Source organism: Salmo salar, chromosome 19, assembly GCF_965601325.2.
Source record: "Salmo salar chromosome 19, fSalSal1, whole genome shotgun sequence".
Lineage (NCBI taxonomy): Eukaryota > Metazoa > Chordata > Actinopteri > Salmoniformes > Salmonidae > Salmo > Salmo salar.
Window position 1 is genome coordinate 14228590 of NC_138309.1, and position 23589 is coordinate 14252178.

The window sequence follows — 23589 nt, forward strand, 5'->3', positions numbered from 1 at the left end:
GGCCCCCTGATCACCACCTGTCTGTTGGCATTTCATACATTTGGTTGGCCCTGGCATAGAGGCTGCTAACAAGACATACAGAAGAAACCCCCTCTAGCCTAGCATGCACCCCAACCCACTGCCTAATAATAACTGGTATGCTGTGGTGGACTGGAGTAGAAACCACAGCGAGAGAGAGAGGAGAGGAAGAGGACTGAAACCTAAAGCATGGGAAAGCATGTGAAGCCATAAACGCCTCGAAAAAGGGGCCCGCATGGCCGGTCGGTCGACCCTGGTGTTGCGCAAGAACCCCTTAATATATAGAGGGAACATAATGGGGAAACACAGAGTATTAGTATCTCAGAGACCTGCTATCAGAACACTGCTCCGATTGGTTAGACACAGAAATATTGCTTTTGTAATTGACTGTTTGGCAGACACTGCGGTTTAGTGGGAACAATAGGTTGTGGGTTGAAACAGGCATGCACAGTGCAAGAGTTCACATAATGTACTGTACTGGGGCTTTATAATTGCTATCTTTTTATATCCCAAAGATATTCAATTAGAGAGCTGGTAGATTATGCACCATGACCTTCCAGAATAGTATGCACAAGAAGAATAGAATAATCTATGTTAAATGTACTGCTTAGTCAATGTAGGAACAAGTGACCGAGTACATCCATCCAGTGCCAGGCATAGACCAGATGTTTCCTTCTGGTCCACTGGGATTATCTTCTGCTGACACAGATAAACAGAAAGGGGCACAGGGGGGCTAGCTACACCATAACTCTCTCCTTAAGCAGGTGGCATCAAGGGTGCTGTGGTGAAAGGAGTCGTCACTGTTCCTGTAGGATTCTGCAGGGTTCCTCTCGCTGCACCATGTGTTTCTGCCTGCTTCTCTCTTTCTCTCTCTCTCTCTCTCTCTCGCTCTCTCTCTTCTCTCTCTCTCTCTGTCTCTCTCTTCTCTCTCTCTCTTTCTCTCTCTTCTCTCTATCTCCTCTCTCTCTCTCTTCTCTCTCTCTCTTCTCTCTCTCTCTCTCTCTTTCTCTCTCTTCTCTCTCTCTCTTCTCTCTCTCTCTTTTTTCTCACAGCAGGCAAAGCAGCAGTAATTTGCAGCCCAGATACATTCCTAACTATAACTTGGCGAATACTTTTTCTATTTTTGTCAGCCTGGACCCTGCCAAGGGCTTCCCCAAGTTCCCTGGCATCGAGTAGAAGAGAGGGATGAGGGGGAGCGAGAGAGGGAGGGAGAGAAATTGAGGGTGCTGTGTTTCTGGAGTGCCTGTGGTGCCTGTGGTGCTACTCTCAGATGAACAGATGAGCAGTGAGGGCAGGGAGTGAGAGAAAGGGAGATGAAGGGAGGGAAGGAGGGAGAGGAGGGAGAGGAAGGAGAGGAGGGGGTCAGTGCTGGGATTGTCACGGGAAGGGAAGGAGCTGCTCCTTCTGAGTGTGTGAGGTGTGAGGGGCACTTGTACTAAGGAACATAGGAGAAGGACATACTGTATAAACCTACAATATGAGCAGAACCACCTTCTTTGAGGTAAGACTGGCATTTGAATGTATACTTGAACATATAGGGGTCCACAACAGTTTAAAATCCTATTTTAAGTGATGTGTTTTAAACACATTTTTGACATGGTGCTGGTGGCATGTGGAAAATAGTTCCGTTTATAAAGTTGAATATTCATTGCCGTTATCATGACTACAGGAGGTGTGTGATACGCATAATAGGACTGTTATTGTATTTGTTGTTTTCTGAGAGTCCCCTACAACACTATAGTGTGTCAAAAACACAGACGTTTGAAACCTCTTATAAGAGGCCTCAGCCGAATTAAGCATTATTTATGTGAACGCTAATGAAGAAGAACGGAAGTCTGAGTCAAGAAGTGGGTCAAGAAAGGTCATGACCATTAGAATGATACTGGGTCACATCAGTCCAAACAGAGTGATGGTGGTCAATTATAGAAAAGTGTGTAGATGAGTGACTACATTTGAGAAACTTCCCTGCACTGCTAGTTAGCATTGCTGCATTGATTTTCACTAGAATTGTGTCTAATTGTATTTCATTGCAATCAATCTGACAAATTGTTGATCTGTCTGGGTAAAAATAGATGCTTCTCACGTTTAGCTTTTTGTATAATCTTCTATCACACTTGATGGCCTTTTCTTATTCTAATTGCGACAACCTTTGCAATAAAATGGACAGCACAGCAGTCTGACTTTAATATTCGGAGAAATCCTCCTTGGTCTGTGGTCTCATTATAATTCTGTGAATCCCCATTATGACTATGTGAAACGGTTCAGTTTCCTCCAATGGCCTTGCACGGGGCCCCTGAGCCATGGGGTGACCGGTAATGTCACATCTAATCTATTCAATAATAATGGCATTAGCTTTAGCATTCATTGACTTGGAGTTACAGCATATTGCTGCTGCCATGCTAGCTGGGCTAACTCTATTAGCATGTCTGCTAGGCTAGCTAGTTCTCTCTCTGTGGTCTAATCATAAATAAGCGCATGTGTAATTGAGTACTAGAGCAACAGGTCTGTCATTTGCCTGATTTATAGCCTCCCACTGGCATGTTCTCAGAGCTAGTCAGAGTTACAGGGAAGACACATGCTAAATTAACACGCATTCCCATTGCTGTGGTCTAGTCTAGAGATAAACAACATTAGGGAGAGAAACCTCAAGTATCCGTCTCGTAAGATATTAGTTAAAATAAAGAGCACGAGGTGAAAGGCAACTCAAAGAGAGCAAACTAGCATTAGTTTACTTGGTACTTGTTTATGTCATTAGTAATAACAGGCTAATATTAGCGTTAGCCATGTTTAATTTACTTATATTTATCACCTGGCACCTGTGTGATGAATAACTTTTATGTACTTATTTTAGTTTGAGGGTAATTGTTTGGTTATTAACTGTATCTACTGTAATTATCTATTGATATTTTTTCTTTATTTATGCGTGTCAGCGGAAGATCAGAAGAACTGTAATTATATTATATATTTGTTTAACAATGTGTCAAATAATCCTGTGAGGGATGGGTTGCCAATAGGCAATTTGACACATACATTTTTTTTTTTTGTAAATGAATGAATGAATGAATGAATTCATTACTCCTAGTGTTTTAGCTAGAACACTAAAACATCTTTAGCAAAAACACCAGCTCCAGCACCTTCAAGTATCCGTCTCGTTAGATAATTATTAAGTAAAGACCACAATGGTGAAAGGCAACCCCAAGACAGCAGACTAGCATTAGTGAATTTATACTTTGCTTATGTCATGTTAGTGTTGTGCTGATAGGCTAATATTAGCATTAGCCATGGTAATATTTCTAGATGCCTTTTTTGTTTCATTTACTTAAATGTATCTATTTTATTTACTTATTTTTGTTTAGGGATTATTGTTTGGTTAAACATATCTACTGATATTATGTATTAATATTTGTTCTTTCTTTATATCGTGCAGCGGAACATCGGAAGAATCACTGTAATGTATATTGCATTTGTTTAACAATAGCTACGTTTCCATCTATTTCTTGAAACATTTTCAAATATTCGCACCAAAAAATATGTACATTTTAACGGTAGCGGTGTGTTTCCATCAAACTGGCTTGTTCCATCAAAACCTGTGTGTAATAACGCAGTGCGCATAAAAAGCACTTTGTCATATAACTTTCCATTTGCCGAATAAAAAACAGAAGTTCTTGGTTTTCCATCCCATTTCTCTGCCTATGGTTTTGGTAAAAAAAGTATTGCAATAAACAGCAAAATATGTGCCAAAACCATTTAATGTGCCCACTCTGGTCTTGGCACATGCACTCTACCCACTGGGGACAGACGTAAATTCGACGTCTATTCAGCGTTGGTTCAACGTCATTTCATTGAAACAACTTTGATTCAACCAGTGTGTGCCCAGTTGGGAGCTAAAAGCTCAGGGTAGGCTACATAATGAGATTATGGTTAAGAGTCAGATCATTTTTAGTTGTCAATTGTCAGCCAAGCGCCAATCATTATGTCACTAGCATATTAAGACTTCAATATTTATTGGAAAGGGCGTCAAGCTCACCAACGTGCACTTTCACCACCCTGTGACGTTTGTTAGAACTTATTTCCTCTGTAGCCTAATAAACTGTATGCTTTTGCAAGTAGTAATGGGAGGACCACACAACATAGCATCGCGTGACTGCAAATTTACCGTGACATGATAGTTCTTTTTTCAATAATTACACAAACAATTGTTTCCACTGCCATTAATCGAATGATTTAACCAACAAAAAAATGTCCACCCGTCAAATGTATTTTGTTTTATTGATATTTAAGAAAGTTTAATGACAATTTGCTGTTTCCATCAGGCCGGACGCAAGTTATTTTTCCGATAGGTACTTGACGTGCATAAAAATATTTGAATGGAATCATGGTTAATGCGCCAATAGACAATTTGACACAAAAATCTGTTAGGCTACCTCTGGGGGTGAGGTAGCCTAACAGTTAAGAGTGTAGGCCAGTAACTAACAGGTTGCTGGTTCAAATCCTTGAGCTGAATAGATGAAACATCTGTTGATGTGTCCTTGAACAAAGCACTTAACCCTAGTTGCTCTGGATAAGAGTGTCTCTAAATGACTAAAATGTAAAGTCATCCATCAGTCCCGATGTTTTAGCTAGAACACTAAAGCATCTTTAACTAAAACACTAGCTCCAGCACTCAGAGACATCAGTGGATCTGTCAGCCATTACTTAGAGTGTGTTGCTGGGAAGGCCTTGTTCATCACTCATCATTACTAGTGTATTTACAGCAGCTGGAGTGGAGGCTAGGGCAGATTTAAGGCAGGCTGTCAGTAGGGAGAGCATGGAAATCAACTGCTCCTGATTGAAAAAAGAGCTGATTTACAACAACAGTCATTGTCTGGCCAGGGGAGGGGTCTGACAGCTTTTAAAGAGAGAATAGACATCTCAATCATTTAGTATCTCTGCGTGAGCGGCCTGGAGTAGGCAATGCAAAGTGAATACACCTATGTGCTACGCCATTTACTATTGCCTTCAATACAATTGTCATTCCCTTATGGTCAGTTATCCTCTATGGGCTAGGTGGGACGCTAGCGTGCCACCCGTGGTGCACTCCATCAACAGCAGGTGCATTTCAAGAGCGGCAAATTTGAATCCAAATAAATGTCAAAATTCACATTTTTCAAACATACAACTATTTTACACCCTTTGAAAGATAAACATCTCCTTAATCTAACCACGTTTTACGATTTCAAAAAGGTTTTACGGCGAAAGCATAAATTTAGAGTATGTTAGGACAGTACATTTACAAGAGTTGTGTGTAATGTTTTGTCAATTCAAAGACAGGGTCACCAAAACCATAAAACCAGCTAAAATGATGCACTAACCTTTTACAATCTCCATCAGATGACACTCCTAGGACATTATGTTAGACAATGCATGCATTTTTAGTTCTATCAAGTTCATATTTATATCCAAAAACAGCGTTTTACTATGGCATTGATGTTGAGGAAATCGTTTCCCTCCAATAACCGGCAGTCAAGTCAGCGTCACAAATTAAATAATTAAAATTAGAAAACATTGGTAAAATATTATATTGTCATTTAAAGAATTATAGATTTACATCTCTTGAACGCAATCAACTTGCCAGATTTAAAAATAACCTTACTGGGAAATCACACTTTGCAATAATCTGAGCACTGCGCCCAGAAAAATACGCGTTGCGATACAGACTAGACGTCATGTTGGGGAGATCTAAAATCGAAAATACTATGTAAATAATCCATTACCTTTGATTCTCTTCATCAGATGTCACTTCCAGGTATCACAGGTCCATAACGAATGTAGTTTTGTTCAAAAAAGCTCATCATTTATGTCCAAAAATCTCCGTCTTGTTAGCACATGATCTAAGCCAGCCGGACTTCTCGTCATGAACGAGGGGAAAAAATATATTTACGTTCGTTCAAACATGTCAAACGTTGTATAGCATAAATCATTAGGGCCTTTTTTAACCAGAACATGAATAATATTCAAGGTGGACGAATGCATACTCTTTTATAACGTATTGGAACGAGGGTACCCAACATGAACTCGCGCGCCAGGTGTCTAATGGGACATCATCGTTCCATGGCTCTTGTTCGGTCAGATCTCCCTCCAGAAGACTCAAAACACTTTGTAAAGGCTGGTGACATCTAGTGGAAGCAATAGGAAGTGCCAAAATATTCCTCAGCCCCTGTGTTTTTCAATGGGATAGGTTTAAAGGTAATACAACACATCAGGTATCCACTTCCTGTCAGAAAATGTCTCAGGGTTTTGCCTGCCAAATGAGTTCTGTTATACTCACAGACACCATTCAAACAGTTTTAGAAACTTTAGAGTGTTTTCTATCCATATATAATAAGTATATGCATATTCTAGTTACTGGGTAGGATTAGTAACCAGATTAAATCGGGTACATTTTTTTTATCCAGACGTGCAAATGCTGCCCCCTAGCCCTAACAGGTTAAGATATGGTTTTACATAACAACTATTCTGTGTAGGTTGTAGATCAGCAACTACAGGACTTTTACATTTACCGGCTTGTCTTTCTCGCATCTCTCTGGTTTGACACTAGCACGACTTTGCACTCTAGCACGTGCGCGCACTCTCTCCATCTCTCTCTCTCTCACTCTCTCTCTCTCTCGCTCTTTCTCGCTCTTTCTCGCTCTTTCTCGCTCTCTTACCTCTCTCTCTCTCTCTCTCTCTCTCGCTGTCTCTCACCGTCCTCCATCAGCAGAGTCTTGTGTCCCCCTGAGAGGGGAGAGACATCTATGATAATTGGATTGACAGGGGCACCACGACACTGAGTACAAACTGTTTTACACGACACCGCGCTGATGACACCCCTGACCCTCCTCGCACACCATCAGCAGGACAAACAAACACCCCTGTAATGCAGTTATGATAACTCTCTGATGCAATAGCACATCATAACGTCAAAACATTACATCACAGGCAAGCAGGGGTGAGGATTTAATCGACTCTTCGTCCATCCTTGGTGGACCTCTCGCTCTCTCCACCCCTCCCCCCCTCTCTCTTTCTCTCTCTCGCTCTCCTTCTCCCTCTCCCCCTCTCTCTTTTCTTTAGCTGTGCATTCAGCAAATCTTTAGGTATCCATTAGAGGGTTATTACACTATCCAGTAAAAGAGCAATTCAGATACGACAGCTCTGCTGAGCTCCACACTATGGATGGAGCACCGAGTGCTTTCAGGGCAGATTGCAGCCGCCTGCCGACGGGCCTTTCTGTGCATATACAGTAGATCACCACCTGACAAAGGCTAATTTAGATTAAAAAGATCTGCTTCCACTGCAACCTCCGCCAGACCCGACGCATCCTTCTAGACTTGGACCAGTTCGTAAAGTCACCCATCTTAAAAAAGGAAGGATTCTCTTTTCGACCTACACGTTTGGTTTCTGAAGGTCATGTCATAATACAGGTAGCCATGCTGTGACTGAAGGGTGCTCCTGGGTGAGATTATCAATATTGGCTTGAGTGGAGCTATCTGGTGGTGTCAGGGGACAGTTGGTAAGATGTTGACTCAAAGACAGTTTGACTGGATGAAGAATTAGATGCAAGCTGTCCTCTCAACTTCAATTTGGACAAATCGAGCCAGAAAACGTGATCTCTGTGGCTTTCCATGACAATGGTGAAGGTATGATTGAATACTCACTATGCTAAGAGAGACAGAAACCTGGGTATTACTTGAAGAAGCCACTAAGAAAGCTGCGTTGAACCTTCTTCATCTTTTTCTTTGTCTTCGTCTTCTGCTTCTTGAGAGTGAGGCTGACTAAGGTCAGGGTGTTACTTCTGGGAAGTGTTGATGAGTCAGCGCAGTCAGCGGACAGGTCTCGATGCTATCAACAGATTATCACACTGACACTTCCTGATTTACTGACACATATACTGAACGTTTTGATGTGCCAGTCCTCCTGTAGGCATTGTGTAATGTCCAGAAGTGGTACATGCTGCTTACTAGCTACTGTATACTGTTTGATGTCACTCACCAGGTTTTCTCTCCCACAGGTGGAGGTACTGGATGGCAGGACCAGGCAACAGCTTTGTTTTCTAGATAAGGTAGGTTACAGCCCACACCCTGGCTATTAGTCCTGACAAAACATTCAGGATATTCAGAAGTCTATAACAAGTGCATGAATTACAGTACAAATAGCATGAATTACAGTACAAATAGCATGAATTACAGTACAAATAGCATGAGCTTGAACATCCAGCTTATCATGGAAGTATTTTAATATGTTGGTGTTACTTATACTCATATCACTGATATTTGGTCTCTATTTCCAGGTGGAGCCCCATGCTACAATAGGAGAAATCAAGAGTCTTTTTCACAAGTCGTGTATGTGTTTGTTGACTTATAATCTAGTCTAGAAGTTATATAGTCCATGTGTGTAGCCAGACTGACTAGATGCTATGTCTAGTGAGCCTGGAACTGTCAGAGGCAATGAGAACACTACAGCTGAAGTCTACTCCATTCTGATGACTTACTACTAGGCCTGCAGTCAAATGAAACGTGTGTGTGTGTGTGTGTGTGTGTGTGTCAGATCAACAGTTGTATCCAGCCAGACAGGACCTCAAGCTCGACCCCAGTAAGTGAATAATGTTTGTGCTTAGATTACTAGTACTATCAATCTGAACTACAGCAGAGGGTTGAGTTACTCAGTTTTACATCCACATTTGTTTTTAGAGATTTGATTGAATTGGATATTTAATACAATACAATCTACAAAGTTAAAAGCTGAAACAAAAATGATTTGGGCTCCCGAGTGGCGCAGTGGTCTAAGACGCTGCATCTCAGTGCAAGAGGTGTCACTATAGTACCTGGTTCAAATCCAGGCTGTATCACATCTGGCTGTGATTGGGAGTCCCATAGGGTGGCGCACAACTGGCTGGAGTAGGCTGTGAGATCATGATCATTAGGTTGTAAACTAGCATGTACACTCTTAATATACAGTGGCAAGAAAAAGTATGTGAACCCTTTGGAATTACATAAATTTGACATAAAATTGTATCTGATCGTCATCTAAGTCACAACAATAGACAAACACAGTGTGCTTAAACTAATAACACGCAAATTATTGTATTTTTCTTGTCTATATTGAATACATAATTTAAACATTCACAGTGTAGGTTGGAAAAAGTATATGAACCCCTAGGCTAATGACTTCTCTGCAAAAGCTAATTGAAGTCAGGAGTCAACTAACCTAGAGTCGAATCAATGAGACGAGATTGGAGATTTTGGTTAGAGCTGCCCTGCCCCATAAAAAACACTCACAAAATGTGAGTTTGCTACTCACAAGGAGCATTGCCTGATGTGAACCATGTCTCAAACAAAAATAGATGTCAGAAGACCTAAGATTAAGAATCTTTCCAGCATGAAGCTGGAAAGGGTTACAAAAGTATCTCTAAAAGCCAGTCACGGTAAGACAACTTGTCTATAAATGGAGCAATTTCAGCACTGTTGCTACTCTCCCTAGGAGTGGCCGTCCTGCAAAGATGACTGGAAGAGCACAGAGCAGAATACTCAATGAGGTTGAAGAGAGAATCCTAGTGTCAGCTAAAGACTTACAGAAATCTCTGCTAACATCTCTGTTGACGAGTCTACAATACGTCCAACACTAAACAAGAATTGTGTTCATGGGAGGACACCACGGAAGAAGCCACTGCTGTCCAAAAAAAACATTGCTGCACGTCTGAAGTTCGCAAAAGAGCACCTGGATGTTCCACAGTGCTACTGGCAAAATATTATGGGGACATTCAACTAAAGCTGTGTTGTTTGGAAGGAACACACAATACTATGTGTGGAGAAAAAAAGGCACAGCACAACAACATCAAAACCTCTTCCTAACTGTAATCTATGGTGGAGGGAGCATCATGGTTTGAGGCTGCTTTGCTGCCTCAGGGCCTGGAAGAGGTTTTCATCCACGGAAAAATGAATTCACAAATGTATCAAGACATTTTGCAGGAAAATGTAAGGCTATCTGTCCGTCCAATTGAAGCTCAACAGAAGTTAGGTGATTCAACAGGACAACAACCCAAAAGACAGAAGTAAATCAACAACAGAATGGCTTCAACAGAAGAAAAAATGGCTTCTGGAGTGGCCCAGTCCGAGTCCTGACCTCAACCCGATTGAGATGCTGTGGCATGACCTCAAGAGAGCGGATCACACCAGACATCCCAAGAATATTGTGGAACTGAAACAGTATTGTAAAGAGGAATGGTCCAAAATTCCTCCTGACCGTTGTGCAGGTCCGATCTGCAACTACAGAAAACGTTTGGTTAAGGTTATTGCTGCCAAAGGAGGGTCAACCAGTTATTAAATCCAAGGGTTCACATACTTTTTCCACCCTGCACTGTGAATGTTTACACGGGTGTTTCAATAAAGACATGAACAATTATAATTGTTTGTGTGTTATTAGTTTAAGCAGACTGTGTTTGTTTTTTGTTGTGACTTAGATGAAGATCAGATACAATTTTATGACCAATTTATGCAGAAATCCAGGTAATTCTAAAGGGTTCACATACTTTTTCTTCCCACTGTAGCTTATTACTGAAGAGAAAAGGTCTACCGTTATGCAATCTCATTTAGCAGAAAACACTGTAGCTAAATGGGTCAATATCTGCCCTGTTGAGCTTACACTAAAATTACATTCAATTATTCTTCCATGTAACAGGTCAGGAGTAAGGTCACCTAGCTGAGCTTGTAGGACAAGAGAACATGAACAATGACTTGGTTCTAATAGAGAAATATTCTTAGAATCCAATACATTTTACATGGAAAATGAAGTCCTTGCTCTGTGAGAAAAGGAGCAGGACAACCAATCTCTGCAGTTCATTTTCACGAGGTCTTGTTTCTAATGTTTTTTCAGAAGGAAAATCACTGAGAGATGATGATGTATTACAAAACCTACCTGTTGGGACCACAGCAACCATATATTTTAAGGACCTGGGTCCACAGGTTGGGTGGACAATGGTAAGAGGCTGTGACATACTATAGAGTCAAACTGCAGTCCCCCATCAGACTCTTATTAACGTTGATATTTGACATGAGCCGCTTCTTTCAAGTCTCATGTTTATTTGACGTGTGTAATGACATCTTGGACATCTTAACCCTTTTCTTCTATTGGCAGGTGTTTTTAGCGGAGTACATTGGTCCTCTGTTTATCTACCTCCTGTTCTATTTCCGAGCGCCGTACATCTACTCACACCAGGATGCGTTCACCTCCAGCCCCTACTCAGTGGTCACGTAAGTCAGTCACTAACACACCCAGTAATAAACTGATCAGTTATAGCTAATATCTAAATCCAACGTCGCGCGTCTGTCTGTCTGTCTGTCTGTCTGTCTGTCTGTCTGTCTGTCTGTCTGTCGCGTCTGCTGTCTGTCGTCTTCGTCTGTCGTCGTCGTCGTCGCGCGTCGCAGTCGCGCGGCGCGCGCGTCGCGCGCCTCTCTGCCTCCACCCCCCCCCCTCCTTACCCCTTTCTCTCTCTCCCCACCTGACTATCTTCCTTCCTATCTTCTTGATTATCTTCTCTTTGTCTTTCTCTCTATATTCTCTCCTTCAGACTAGCCTGTGCCTGTCACACCTGCCACTACATCAAGAGGTTGATTGAGACTATCTTTGTGCACCGGTTCTCCCATGGTACCATGCCTCTCAGGACTATAGTCAGGGTATGGACCACATACTCCAGAACACTGTTTCACTTTGACTTGAGCTACTTTACATTAGAGTCATGTCATTTATAGTACTTACTATCATACTTTACAGTGCTCCTTTACATTAGAGTCAGGTACTTTATAGTGCTCCTTTACATTAGAGTCATGTAATTTGTAGTACTACTATCATACTTTACAGTGCTCCTTTACATTAGAGTCATGTACTTTATACTACTACTATCATACTTTACAGTGCTCCTTTACATAAGGGTCATATATTTTACAGTACTACTATCATACTTTATTTACAGTGCTCCTTTACATTAGAGTCATGTCATTTATAGTACTACTATCATACTTTACAGTGCTCACATCTACATAAGGGTCATATATTTTACAGTACTACTATCATACTTTAAAGTGCTCCTTTACATTAGAGTCCATGTACCTTTATAGTACTACTATCATACTTTACAGTGCTCCTTTACATTAGGGTCATGTACTTTACAGTATATTGTCAATAACAACTACTGCTCCTCAAATTCTCAATACAAAACATACAGTGATGTTCTGCCATTGTCTTATCAAAGGCTTATTATACACTGGAACAGTATAATTCTCTGATTATAGCATAGACATGCCATAGAAATATTTGACAATAATAACATATGACTTTGACTTGAAACACTGCCAATTTGACAGTATGCTTACTGGTGTTTACCTCTCTTTCTGTCAGAACTGTGTTTATTACTGGGCCTTCTCAGCATGGTTAGCCTTCTACATCAACCATCCACTGTATACACCACCATGTAAGTCCTCTATCATTCAGACGTACCACTCAATGCCTCAACAAGACTTACAGTATCTCCTGTACTCCATAAATCGGTACACCACATCACAATAATAAGAATTATTGTGGGCTCACCAAAACATCTAAACTAACCACTGGCTTATGTCTCTCCACAGCGTATGGGGATATGCAAGTGAACTATGCACTGGCCATATTTGTGGTATGTATTGCTGACAGACACCCAATGAGGTCATAAACATGAGACATCATTATTTTTAGATGACTTGGACGTGTGTGAACCCGATATGTGTTTGTGTTTTGACTGCAGCTCTGTGAGTTAGGGAATTTCTCCATTCACGTGGCCCTGAATAACCTCAAGGCAGAAGGTGGGCCCAAGTGCAGAAAGTTCCCTCACCCGACGAAGAACCCATTCACATGGCTGTTCTTCTTCGTGTCCTGCCCCAATTATACCTATGAGGTAAGGCTGAAGGATATGTTTTACTCAACTAGGCAAGTCAGTTAAGAACAAATTATTATTTACAATGACGGCCTACCCCGGCCAAACCCGGACGATGCTGGGAAAATTGTGCGCCGCCCTATGGGAATCCCAATCACAGCCGGTTGTGATACAGCCTGGTATTGAACCAGGGTCTGTAGTGACACCTCTAGCACTGTCATGCAGTGCCTTAGACCGCTGCGCCACTTGGGAGCCCTATAATAATGTGTTGTGACTATATAGCAGAGGTTTATGGAATTATCAATGTTTGCTAGTCGCGAAGAGTCACACATGTCTGTTAATAATATGGAATATCAATGGAGTAACAAAATATCTGTATTTCTTATATTTAGGTAGGAGCCTGGGCGAGTTTCTCTGTCATGACCCAGTGTCTACCAGGTCAGTTGATTCATATTTGAAGCATTTTCTAGTTTCAACTTTATTTCCCATATCTAATTAATATGTTGCCCATTTTAATCACCCAGGCATTTTATATACACAACTCGTTTGTGTGTTGCACTTTGTTTCCACTAAGGTACAATACACGCTCTATTATTTTTCCGTCTCTCCACAGTGGCCTTGTTCACCTTCTTAGCTTTCATCCAGATGACCATCTGGGCCAAAGGGAAGCATAAAACCTACTCCAGGGAGTTTAAGGACTACCCTCACCTGCGCATGCCAATCATCCCGCTCCTCCTCTGAGCACGCTACAAAGGTTTACCATTCTGACTGGAGTATTGGGGGCTTCAGCCAGCTTGAAAGGTTGTGATGATCAGTGGGTCACTGTGTTTCTCACAAAGCAAGAAGACCCACTGCTCCTTCATCTATCGCCATGGCAATGGTCTGTTATCTTTTCAACAACCACTATGCAAGGATAGACTATGCCATTGTCTTAGAAAGAGGAGCAAACGAACCGTGTTAAAGATTCATAGACATGGAGTATTGTTGACGTGTGGATGAACTTTTAATGAATATATAATAGTGAATTGACAGAAAGGAATGTCTCATCTCAATAATACTGTTGATGAACTGCTAGTGAGAATTTCTGCATTGATAATGTTTAGTTCAATCATTGAAACACAGCTATATTAAGGAGTTATTGGTATTAGTCCTGTTACTGATCATGATTGATTGATTGACTGTTACAATGCAGCTACTGAATGTTCCGACAATTGTTGGCATTCTTAGTCTACAGAGAGTGGAAATCATCCGAAAACTATGAAGTTATGAATATATGATTGAAGTTCTATATAATCTACCATATTATTTAGTAATAAGTTATTGCGCATTTCCTAGAGGAAATGTGTGTGTGTGGTGTGTGTGTGTGTGTGTGTGTGTGTGTGTGTGTGTGTGTGTGTGTGTGTGTGTGTAACTTGATATGATATACCTGTTAAGGACGTCTTTATTATGACTGAAGTGTAACGGGGCTATTTTCAGTAGGGAAAGCTGAGTTTAACTGAGAAGTGTCCTAGAAACAGGCCAATGGGACATAGGACTTGCAGATGTCTAAGTTTTCAAACTGATTATTTCCCCCTCTACAATGAAGCTGTACATGTTTGAATGTAACGAGCAACCTGATGGTTTTAACTTTGTCAGACAGTTGAGGATAATTCAGTAATGTATTACTTTATATATCGTTCAAGATAACTACAATCTGTCAAATTCTCAGGTGTTACTAGATGCAACAGGTACTGTTTACATACTGTACAAATTATAGCCAAACTCGTTTTGTATACAAAGTGTAAATATCAAATAAATCATTTGGATCGTTTCAAAGATAAGTCTTCTATCATGTCAATGTATCTAAAAGGAGAGTCATGCATATTTCACAAAGAATCAATCAGTGTTTACAGAAAATATTTATTGGAAATTATTATTATTGCAGAGACAATTCATATATATATTTTTTGAAAAAATAATCTCTGATTTGCAAACTAATCATTTATCAGCCATTTGCATAGAACTTTAAAATTGTATACACACAAGGAAGCGCAATGTTTGAACAGTACATATAAGCTTACAAAATCAGATCCTCATTTCAATATGAATTCAATAACAGCAAATGTATTTTTACAGTCAAATTCTATATTGCACTAGTAGATTTTCATTTATCAAAAAAACAAAGGCCAAACAAAACAGATCATCTTCCTTGGCAGTATACGAGCATATGAAGCGGATACAGGCTTTGTTTTTGGTAACAGTTCAATGTTACATTTTTCTTGCAGAAATGTAGCGCTGCAACTGCTGGGAATAAGTTTCTTCTTTCAATCAGTCTCTCACCAGTCACCAGTAGTGTCACCAACTCGTCTCTCACCAGTCACCAGTAGTGTCACCAACTCGTCTCTCACCAGTCACCAGTAGTGTCACCAACTAGTCTCTCACCAGTCACCAGTAGTGTCACCAACTAGTCTCTCACCAGTCACCAGTAGTGTCACCAACTAGTCTCTCACCAGTCACCAGTAGTGTCACCAACTAGTCTCTCACCAGTCACCAGTAGTGTCACCAACTCGTCTCTCACCAGTCACCAGTAGTGTCACCAACTAGTCTCTCACCAGTCACCAGTAGTGTCACCAACTCGTCTCTCACCAGTCACCAGTAGTGTCACCAACTAGTCTCTCACCAGTCACCAGTAGTGTCACCAACTAGTCTCTCACCAGTCACCAGTAGTGTCACCAACTAGTCTCTCACCAGTCACCAGTAGTGTCACCAACTAGTCTCTCACCAGTCACCAGTAGTGTCACCAACTAGTCAACCTCCCTCCACTATCCTCCACGTAGTCTTCTAGGAGCGTTCAATTCCCCAGACAACTCTTCCTGTCTGGGTTTCTGGTGTGTGTGTGTGTATGTGTGTGTTTACGCGTGCATGTGTGTGGGTGTGTGCGAGTGTTTACGCACACACGCTTGTGTGTGTGTGTGTGTGCGCGTGTGGGAAGGAATGGTTCATTTCCCCAGACAACTTAGGGGTGTGACCTTGATTTCTTTTCTCCGTGCCCCAGCGGCCCTTGGGTGTAGCACCATGCCGTTGTCCTCTCCTGACTGCTGCTTGGCAAAGTTCACAAACACCTGGAGAGAGGAGAGAGATACACCAGGGAATAAACACAGTGAAGAACCAAAATGGACGCTTATTAACCTTGGATAAAAATGACAAAAGAACATGATACCTGGGGGGATACACACAGAGAATAAACATCTTACATTCACAGAATTTCACAGAATGAGGATCCAAAAAAGTCAGCCTATTATCCTTTGAAGTCCTGCAAGATGGCATGAGGAAAAATGACACTGGATAGAAGATGGCTGACGTGTAAGAATGTGGGTGACGCAGGAGTCTATTTAACACATGGCCGCACAACTTGAGAAACGGTGTCAGAATTCGATGGTTTCAATTCCATCTATATTTACTTCGCTTATCAATAGATGCAAATATTGAGAGGTACTCTATTTGTTACATCAAATACTAACAATGGAGGGTGCAAGTATTGGTATTTTGGTAGTTTTTTTACCCCTAAGTCCATAGATTTCTTAGGTGTTTCTTACTAAACTTCAATCAATATACAACATACAATATATTTCCTGGCTGCTGTCCATTCATCTCTGTTTAGTAATTATTTCATGAGCCATACTCAAAGTCTCTGTCTCGCTAGCTAGACCTTCAATAATAAAGTTGAGCGAGAAAGACTAGGTGAGTGTTTACCTGATCTAGTGTCGTCTGGGAGACGGTGTAGTCCTCTATATTGAGGCGGTCCTTGTTGGCCAGGACCAGCTGGAAGATCCTAGCCAGGGAGGAAGAGGCGATTTCATACTGCAGAGTGTTGTAGTGTTTCTCCCTCTGGACACAGTCAGGGAAGGTGCTCTCCATGAAGGCCTCGGCTGGGTTCAGGTCTGGGGAACAGCCTGGTGTGGAGGCCTGGATCTTCATGGTGACCACGTAACCATCACCAAACCTACAAAACACACAGTCCAATACAATCCAGGGCTGGTTAGACTCATAGTAGATAATTGGGTACAGATGAAGAAGGTACATGAATTACAGCAGGGAAATAGTATTTTCTTTTAGAGTTTGTACTATAACATTAAGGCAGTTTCAGATCGGTTTCAGATCTACACACTAAACTCTTCAGTAGTGACTATATCTGAAGGAAATAGAGACAGAACCTACTTGTATTTGAGATGCTGGATGGTACCAAGACACTGGAAGGTGCCATTGACCATAATAGCCAGACGGGTACACAGAGCCTCACACTCCTCCATACTGTGTGAGGTGAGGACCACTGCTCGGCCATCTTGGATTACACTCATTATGGAGTTCCACAGGAAACGACGTGAGTGGGGGTCCATGCCTGTCGTGGGCTCGTCCTGGATAGTAACACACATAGAAACATCTTCAGATACACACTAACAAGCAGAATACAGAACCATTTCTTATTTCCCCTTAACCCCCTAACTGAAGACCCACGGACGACTCCAGTAATGGTAAGCTCACCAGCAGGACCAGCGGAGGACAGCCGATCATGGCAATGGCCGTGGATAGTTTTCTCTTGTTGCCGCCGCTGTAGGTACCGGCTGTGTGGCCAGCATAGTCAGCCAGACCCAGCTTCTGAATTGCCCAGTCTGCCACCTGAGACAGCAGAAGGACACATTTTTGCCACCTCTACCTGGCTAAATAAATAAATAATAATAATAATACAATAATAACAATAGTAATTTGGTGGGTGCTTATATTTGTCCTATTTCACACATTAAATGTGTTTTTTTTGCATATCCCAACTCTCCCTGAGACAACCTCGGAGAGTGAGTTCATGGCCAGGGTCAATAAAGGGTAGATAAACATAAACATATATCCACACACTGAGGTGGATATAGCTATTCATTTGAGTTCAGAAACTTTCATTATTCTAACCATGACCCTAACCCTAGCCTCTAAACTCTGAACCTAACCCGTGACCTCTGACCACAGCCTCACCCTGCTGATCTCGGACTCAGGCACCCCTCTGAGGCGGGCATACAGATGGAGGTGCTCTCTGCCAGTCAGCAGCTCATCTATGGCATCAAACTGGGGGCAGTAGCCCATGTTCTGGTGCACGTCCAGGATATTGGTAAGGATGCTGCAGGGACAGGGAAGAAGGGTACGATTACAGGTGAAAAGCCTAGAGCTGTGCTCTGTTGTGCCACAGGGCTCTATTTTAGGTCCACTGTTATTTACTAATGATATCAACAGCATCGGGAAAAACATTGATCATGCCAACTGTGATTGAGGAAGCATATGGCAATATGGCAATGCCCCATGTCCTGTACCTGTGACCAGTGACAGAGGCTTCTCCTGAGCTGACATCAGTGTCTCCGGTCAGCATTTTAAAGGTGGTGGTCTTCCCTGCTCCGTTCACACCCAGGAGCCCAAAGCACTGGGGAGAGGAGGGGAGAAAAGGATGATGAGAATATATTTTATCACTGGGTCTCTACGCGTCACCTTCCCGTGCTGTATAGCTGTGGTACTAAACTCAGCAAAAAAAGAAGCGTCCCTTTTTCAGGACCCTGTCTTTCAAAGATAATTTGTTAAAATCCAAATAACTTCACATATCTTCATTGTAAAGGGTTTAAACACTGTTTCCCATGCTTGTTCAATGAACCATAAACAATTAATGAACATGCACCTGTGGAACGGTCGTTAAGACACAACTTCCAGACGGTAGGCAATTAAGGTCACAGTTATGAAAACTTAGGACACTAAAGAGGCCTTTCCACTGACTCTGAAAAACACCAAAAGAAATATGCCCAGGGTCCCTGCTCATCTGCGTGAATTTGCCTTAGGCATGCTGCAAGGAGGCATGAGGACTGCAGATGTGGCCAGGGCAAAAAATTGCAATGTCCGTACTGTGAGACGCCTAAGACAGCGCTACAGGGAGACAGGACGGACAGCTGATTGTCCTCGCAGTGGCTGACCACGTGTAACAACACCTGCACAGGATCGGTACATCTGAACATCACACCTGTGGGACAGGTACAGGATGACAACAACAACTGCCCGAGTTACACCAGGAATGCACAATCCCTCCATCAGTGCTCAGACTGTCCGCAATAGGCTGAGAGAGGCTGGACTGAGGGCTTGTAGGCCTGTTGTAAAGCAGGTCCTCACCAGACATCCGCGGCAACAACGTCATCTATGGGCACAAACCCACCGTCGCTGGACCAGACAGGACTGGCAAAAAGTACTCTTCATTGACGAGTCGCAGTTTTGTCTCACCAGGGGTGATGGTCGGAGGAATGAGCGTCGAAGGAATGAACGTTACACCGAGGCCTGTACTCTGGAGCGGGATCGATTTGAAGGTGGAGGGTCCGTCATGGTCTGGGGCTGTGTGTCACAGCATCATCGGACTGAGCATGTTGTCATTGCAAGCAATCTCAACACTGTGCGTTACAGGGAAGACATCCTCCTCCCTCATATGGTACCCTTCCTGCAGGCTCATCCTGACATGACCCTCCAGCATGACAATGCCACCAGCCATACTGCTAGTGATTTCCTGCAAGACAGGGAGGTCAGTGTTCTGCCATGGCCAGCGAAGAGCCCGGATATCAATCCCATTGAGCACATCTGGGACCTGTTGGATCAGAGGGTGAGGGCTGGTGCAGTCCATGACGAGGAGATGCACTGCAGTACTTAATGCAGCTGGTGGCCACACCAGATACTGACTGTTACTTTTGATTTTGACCCCCCCCCCCCCCTTTGTTTAGGGACATAGTGTTCCATTTCTGTTAGTCCCATGTCTGTGAAACTTGTTCAGTTTATGTCTCAGTTGTTGAATCTTGTTATGTTCATACAAATATTTACACATGTTAAGTTTGCTGAAAATAAACGCAGTTGACAGTGAGAGGACATTTCTTTTTTTGCTGAGTTTATATAGAGGTCTATAGTATAGAGTGGTACTGTACTGACCTCCCCAGGTGACACTCCCACACAGATCCTGTCCACAGCCGGCTTAGTCTTCCCCATGTATGTCTGGGAGGAGAGAAAGAGAGCAAGAGAGAGCAAGAGAGAGAGAGAGAGCGAGAGAGAGAGTAGTTAGAGATAAATAGAGAGAGGAAGAGAAAGAGATTGAGAAAGATATAACCATCTTGTTCACACTGCAAACTATTGAGTCAATAACCAAGAAACACATAACACAGGAGTCCTGAGTGGTCAGTCAGTCAGTCAGTCAGTTAGTTAGTTAGTTAGTTAGTTAGTTAGTTAGTTAGTTAGTTAGTTAGTTAGTTAGTTAGTTAGTTAGTTAGTTAGTTAGTTAGTTAGTTAGTTAGTTAGCATACCTTGGTCAGGTCTCTAATCTTTAAGATGTCATTCTTGCTTCCTCCATTATAGATGCGTTCTCTCTCCTGGGCCACATCCACATCTTCCTCCGTGATGGGATCCATCTTACAATCTGTGATCCTATTACAGGTAAGAGGTCAGAGGTTTAAGGTAAGAGGCGAAGTGCTGTTCTGGACTGCTCTCACCATCAATAATGCATAGAGTTACTAGTCAACTGGTAATGGTCAACAGATTCATACGATTCTGATCCAACAGATTCAATAACACCATACAAAGATGAATTAGCTTCACCAATTAGATGATCTTTTTATGTACTACAGCAATGTAGACTTGTATATTAGATGTGAAGTGAAGCTGTTGGTTACCAGTGATCCAGGAAGAAGCGGTACTGGATCAGGATGTTCATGATGAAATAGACAAAGCCCTCAACAGCCATGAAGACCAGGTTCTTCCCTACAAAGTCCCAACTGTAGGGGTCCAGACTGAAGTCCTCACCTGACACACACGAAGCAAAGCAAACAGGATCAGCATGTAGCATGGAATAATCAGCATTTGTACACCATCTGATCCAACCGATGTGTGAGAAGTGGGAAAAGTTTGAGTGCTGACAACACTGAATATGCTCCTGTTACACTTTAATCAGTCAGCTTATCTTCACATAAACCATTCATCAACAAAGCTGGGTGATGGTGCATGCACACTCGGTGGCACCTGCTCCTATAGTCTCCTATATCCACTACCCACCAACAGTACCTTCGGGAAGTATTCAGACCGTTCCCTTTTTTACATAAGTATTCAGACCCTTTGCTATGAGACTCTAAATTGAGCTCAGGTGCATCCTGTTTACATTGATCAACCTTGAGATGTTTCTACAACTTGAATGGAGTCCACCAGTGGTAAATTCAATTGACTGGACATGATTTGGAAAGGCACACCTGTCTATATAAGGTCCCACAGTTGACAGTGCATATCTGAACAAAAACCAAGCCATGAGATCCAAGAAATTGTCAGTTGAGCTCCAAGACAGGAATGTGTCGAGGCACAAATCTGGGGAAGGGTACCAAAACAATTTCTGCAGCATTGAAGGTCCCCAAGAACACAGTGGCCTCATTCATTCTTAAATGGAAGAAGATTGGAACCAACAAGCCTCTTCCTAGAGATAGCTGCCCGGCCAAACTGAGCAATCGGGGGAGAATGGCCTTGGTCAGGGAGGTGACCAAGAACCCGATGGTCACTCTGACAGAGCTCTAGAGTTCCTCTGTGGAGATGGGAGAACCTTCCAGAAGGACAACCATCTCTGCAGCCCTCCACCAATCAGGCCTTTATGGTAGAGTGGCCAGACGGAAGCCACTCCTCAGTAAAAGGCACATGATGGCACACTAGGAGTTTGCCAAAAGGCACCTAAAGACTCTCAGACCATGAGAAACAAGATTCTCTGGTCTGATGAAACCAAGATTGAACTCTTAGGCCTGAATGCCAAGCGTCACATCTGGAGGAAACCTGGCACTATCCCTACGGTGAAGCTTGGTGGTGGTGGCAGCATCATGCTGTGGGGATGTTTTTCAGCGGCGAGGACTTGGCGACTAGTCAGGCTTGAGGGAAAGATGAACGAGGCAGTACAGAGAGATCCTTGATGAAAACCTGCTCCAGAGCGAAGATTCACCTTCCAACAGGACAACGACCCTAAGCACACAGCCAAGACAACGCAGGAGTGGCTTCAGGACACGTCTCTGAATGTCCATGAGCAGCCCAGCCAGAGCCTGTACTTGAACCCGATCAAACATCTCTGGAGAGACCTGAAAATAGCTGTGCAGCAATGCTCCCCATCCAACCTGACATAGCTTGAGAGGATCTGCAGAGAATGGGAGAGACTCCCCAAATACAGATGTGCCAAGCTTGTAGCGTCATACCCAAGAACACTTGATGCTGTAATCCGTGCCAAATGTGCTTGAACACAGTACTGAGTAAAGGGTCTGAATACTTATGTAAATGCGATATTTCAGGGGGGGGGTTTTATATATAAATTAGCAAAAAAAAATCTTACAATGATGATGTATTACGTGTAGATTGATGATGGGAACATAACAATTTTCTCCATTTCAGACCTGCCAACCATGTCCAACTTTTTAGAGTACCAAACGCACGCGGCAAATTGGAGATTCAACTCGCACGAGTAGCACGCACGCTCGTCCACACACTGCTTGTGAGTCTGATTGTATTTATGGAATTGTACCAAATCAAGTTTATAAAAGGTTGGAATACTTTCTTGACAGCATCCCATTTACACACATGGTAAAAGTCACTAACAATATGTAATTAGAAAATACACACAAAAGGCCTTTATTCTTGGAGATTACATGCACAGTGTAGAATGGAGATAATTATCTATAACGTTTTTCTTAGCACATGCCCCCAAATTTAGTCTCTATAGTAGAGGAACGCTTGTCACCTCTCAACCATAGCCAATCACTAGTGCCTGCTCACAAGTATTGGCTTTTTAGACACGATTCCTAATCAACACTAAATCGCAAAACCGTTTTGGAAACAAAAACAAATGATCGCATCGACAAAGACCGCAAACTGGCTACACAAAGCTTAGAAGAGTCCGCTGTTTCAGTCTATGTAAAGCAGCCTATTGTATTTCTTTGCAGCACATACATAATTTCAGATTTTAGAAATTGATAAAATCTCAAATCTAGTGCAAAAGCATTTTAGAAGCATTGCCTCTATCGCTAATACCAGACACTCACGCATTCTTCATCGCTCAGTCTTCTAAACTCCCGACTCCATTTAATGCCAAGATAATTATATTTATTTTTGATTAATCTTTTGTAATGCTTTTTGTGACGTGGATCATTATCACATTTACAGTCTATCAGGTTGCGTGATCCTCGTAATGTTACGTGGAAAATACAACTAATGGGACGCAGAATTAAATGTATAGCACACTCGCACAAATGCGACCAGTTATTTTTCGTATTCGCATTTCATTTATTTCACTAGCAAATGCGAGTGAATTGCTGGCACTTTTGAGCCCACTGAATGTCCATCTCATGTTCGCTAACGTTAGCTTGAAACAATTAGTGTTTACTTCCCCACAACACACGGAGTCGAAAGGGGATTTGTCCATGTGTTTACGTACAGCTGACAGTCGGCAGACTCAGCATCACAACAAACAGCAGGAGGGGCAGACACCGGGTAGCTACAGCGAATAATGATGAATTCATCTCCATGTCAGTTGACACAAACTCCGTACATGTCTGTGCGTTGCAGCTCGAGAATCGGGATGTTAGATTTACTCAGTGGATTTATTT

The 23589-nt window shown here is 42.4% G+C and overlaps 2 protein-coding genes across 4 annotated transcripts in view; one reads left to right on the forward strand and one right to left on the reverse strand.

Moving 5' to 3' along the window:
* The first annotated feature begins 1285 nt into the window (after nucleotides 1-1285).
* tecrl2a (trans-2,3-enoyl-CoA reductase-like 2a) lies at nucleotides 1286-14757 on the forward strand. The gene is made up of 12 exons (XM_045702106.2): nucleotides 1286-1519; nucleotides 8045-8095; nucleotides 8324-8375; nucleotides 8581-8625; nucleotides 10906-11009; nucleotides 11167-11282; nucleotides 11600-11705; nucleotides 12427-12499; nucleotides 12657-12700; nucleotides 12809-12958; nucleotides 13330-13375; nucleotides 13551-14757. The coding sequence occupies exons 1-12, from the start codon at nucleotides 1496-1498 to the stop codon at nucleotides 13676-13678; spliced, it is 939 nt and encodes a 312-aa protein (XP_045558062.1). The 5' UTR covers nucleotides 1286-1495; the 3' UTR covers nucleotides 13679-14757.
* Nucleotides 14758-14816: 59 nt separating this feature from the next.
* Nucleotides 14817-23589, reverse strand: part of abca4a (ATP binding cassette subfamily A member 4a) — a 77165-nt gene continuing 68392 nt past the window's right edge. For all 3 annotated transcript variants that reach the window (XM_082965636.1, XM_045702108.2, XM_045702107.2), the window contains 9 exons: nucleotides 20641-20770; nucleotides 20275-20395; nucleotides 19907-19969; nucleotides 18271-18377; nucleotides 17939-18080; nucleotides 17459-17593; nucleotides 17135-17331; nucleotides 16670-16919; nucleotides 14817-16038 (listed from right to left, as the gene is read on the reverse strand). In XM_082965636.1, the coding sequence (XP_082821762.1) occupies nucleotides 15916-16038; nucleotides 16670-16919; nucleotides 17135-17331; nucleotides 17459-17593; nucleotides 17939-18080; nucleotides 18271-18377; nucleotides 19907-19969; nucleotides 20275-20395; nucleotides 20641-20770 (1268 nt within the window). In that variant the 3' untranslated portion in view covers nucleotides 14817-15915. The remainder of the gene's footprint in view (nucleotides 16039-16669; nucleotides 16920-17134; nucleotides 17332-17458; nucleotides 17594-17938; nucleotides 18081-18270; nucleotides 18378-19906; nucleotides 19970-20274; nucleotides 20396-20640; nucleotides 20771-23589) is intronic.

Coding starts and splice junctions, on each gene's coding strand:
- tecrl2a (XM_045702106.2), top strand. CDS start 1,496: ATGAGCAGAACCACCTTCTTTGAG. Junction 11,283..11,599: donor AGCCCCTACTCAGTGGTCAC/GTAAGTCAGTCA, acceptor TCTCTCCTTCAG/ACTAGCCTGTGCCTGTCACA. Junction 11,706..12,426: donor CTCTCAGGACTATAGTCAGG/GTATGGACCACA, acceptor TCTTTCTGTCAG/AACTGTGTTTATTACTGGGC.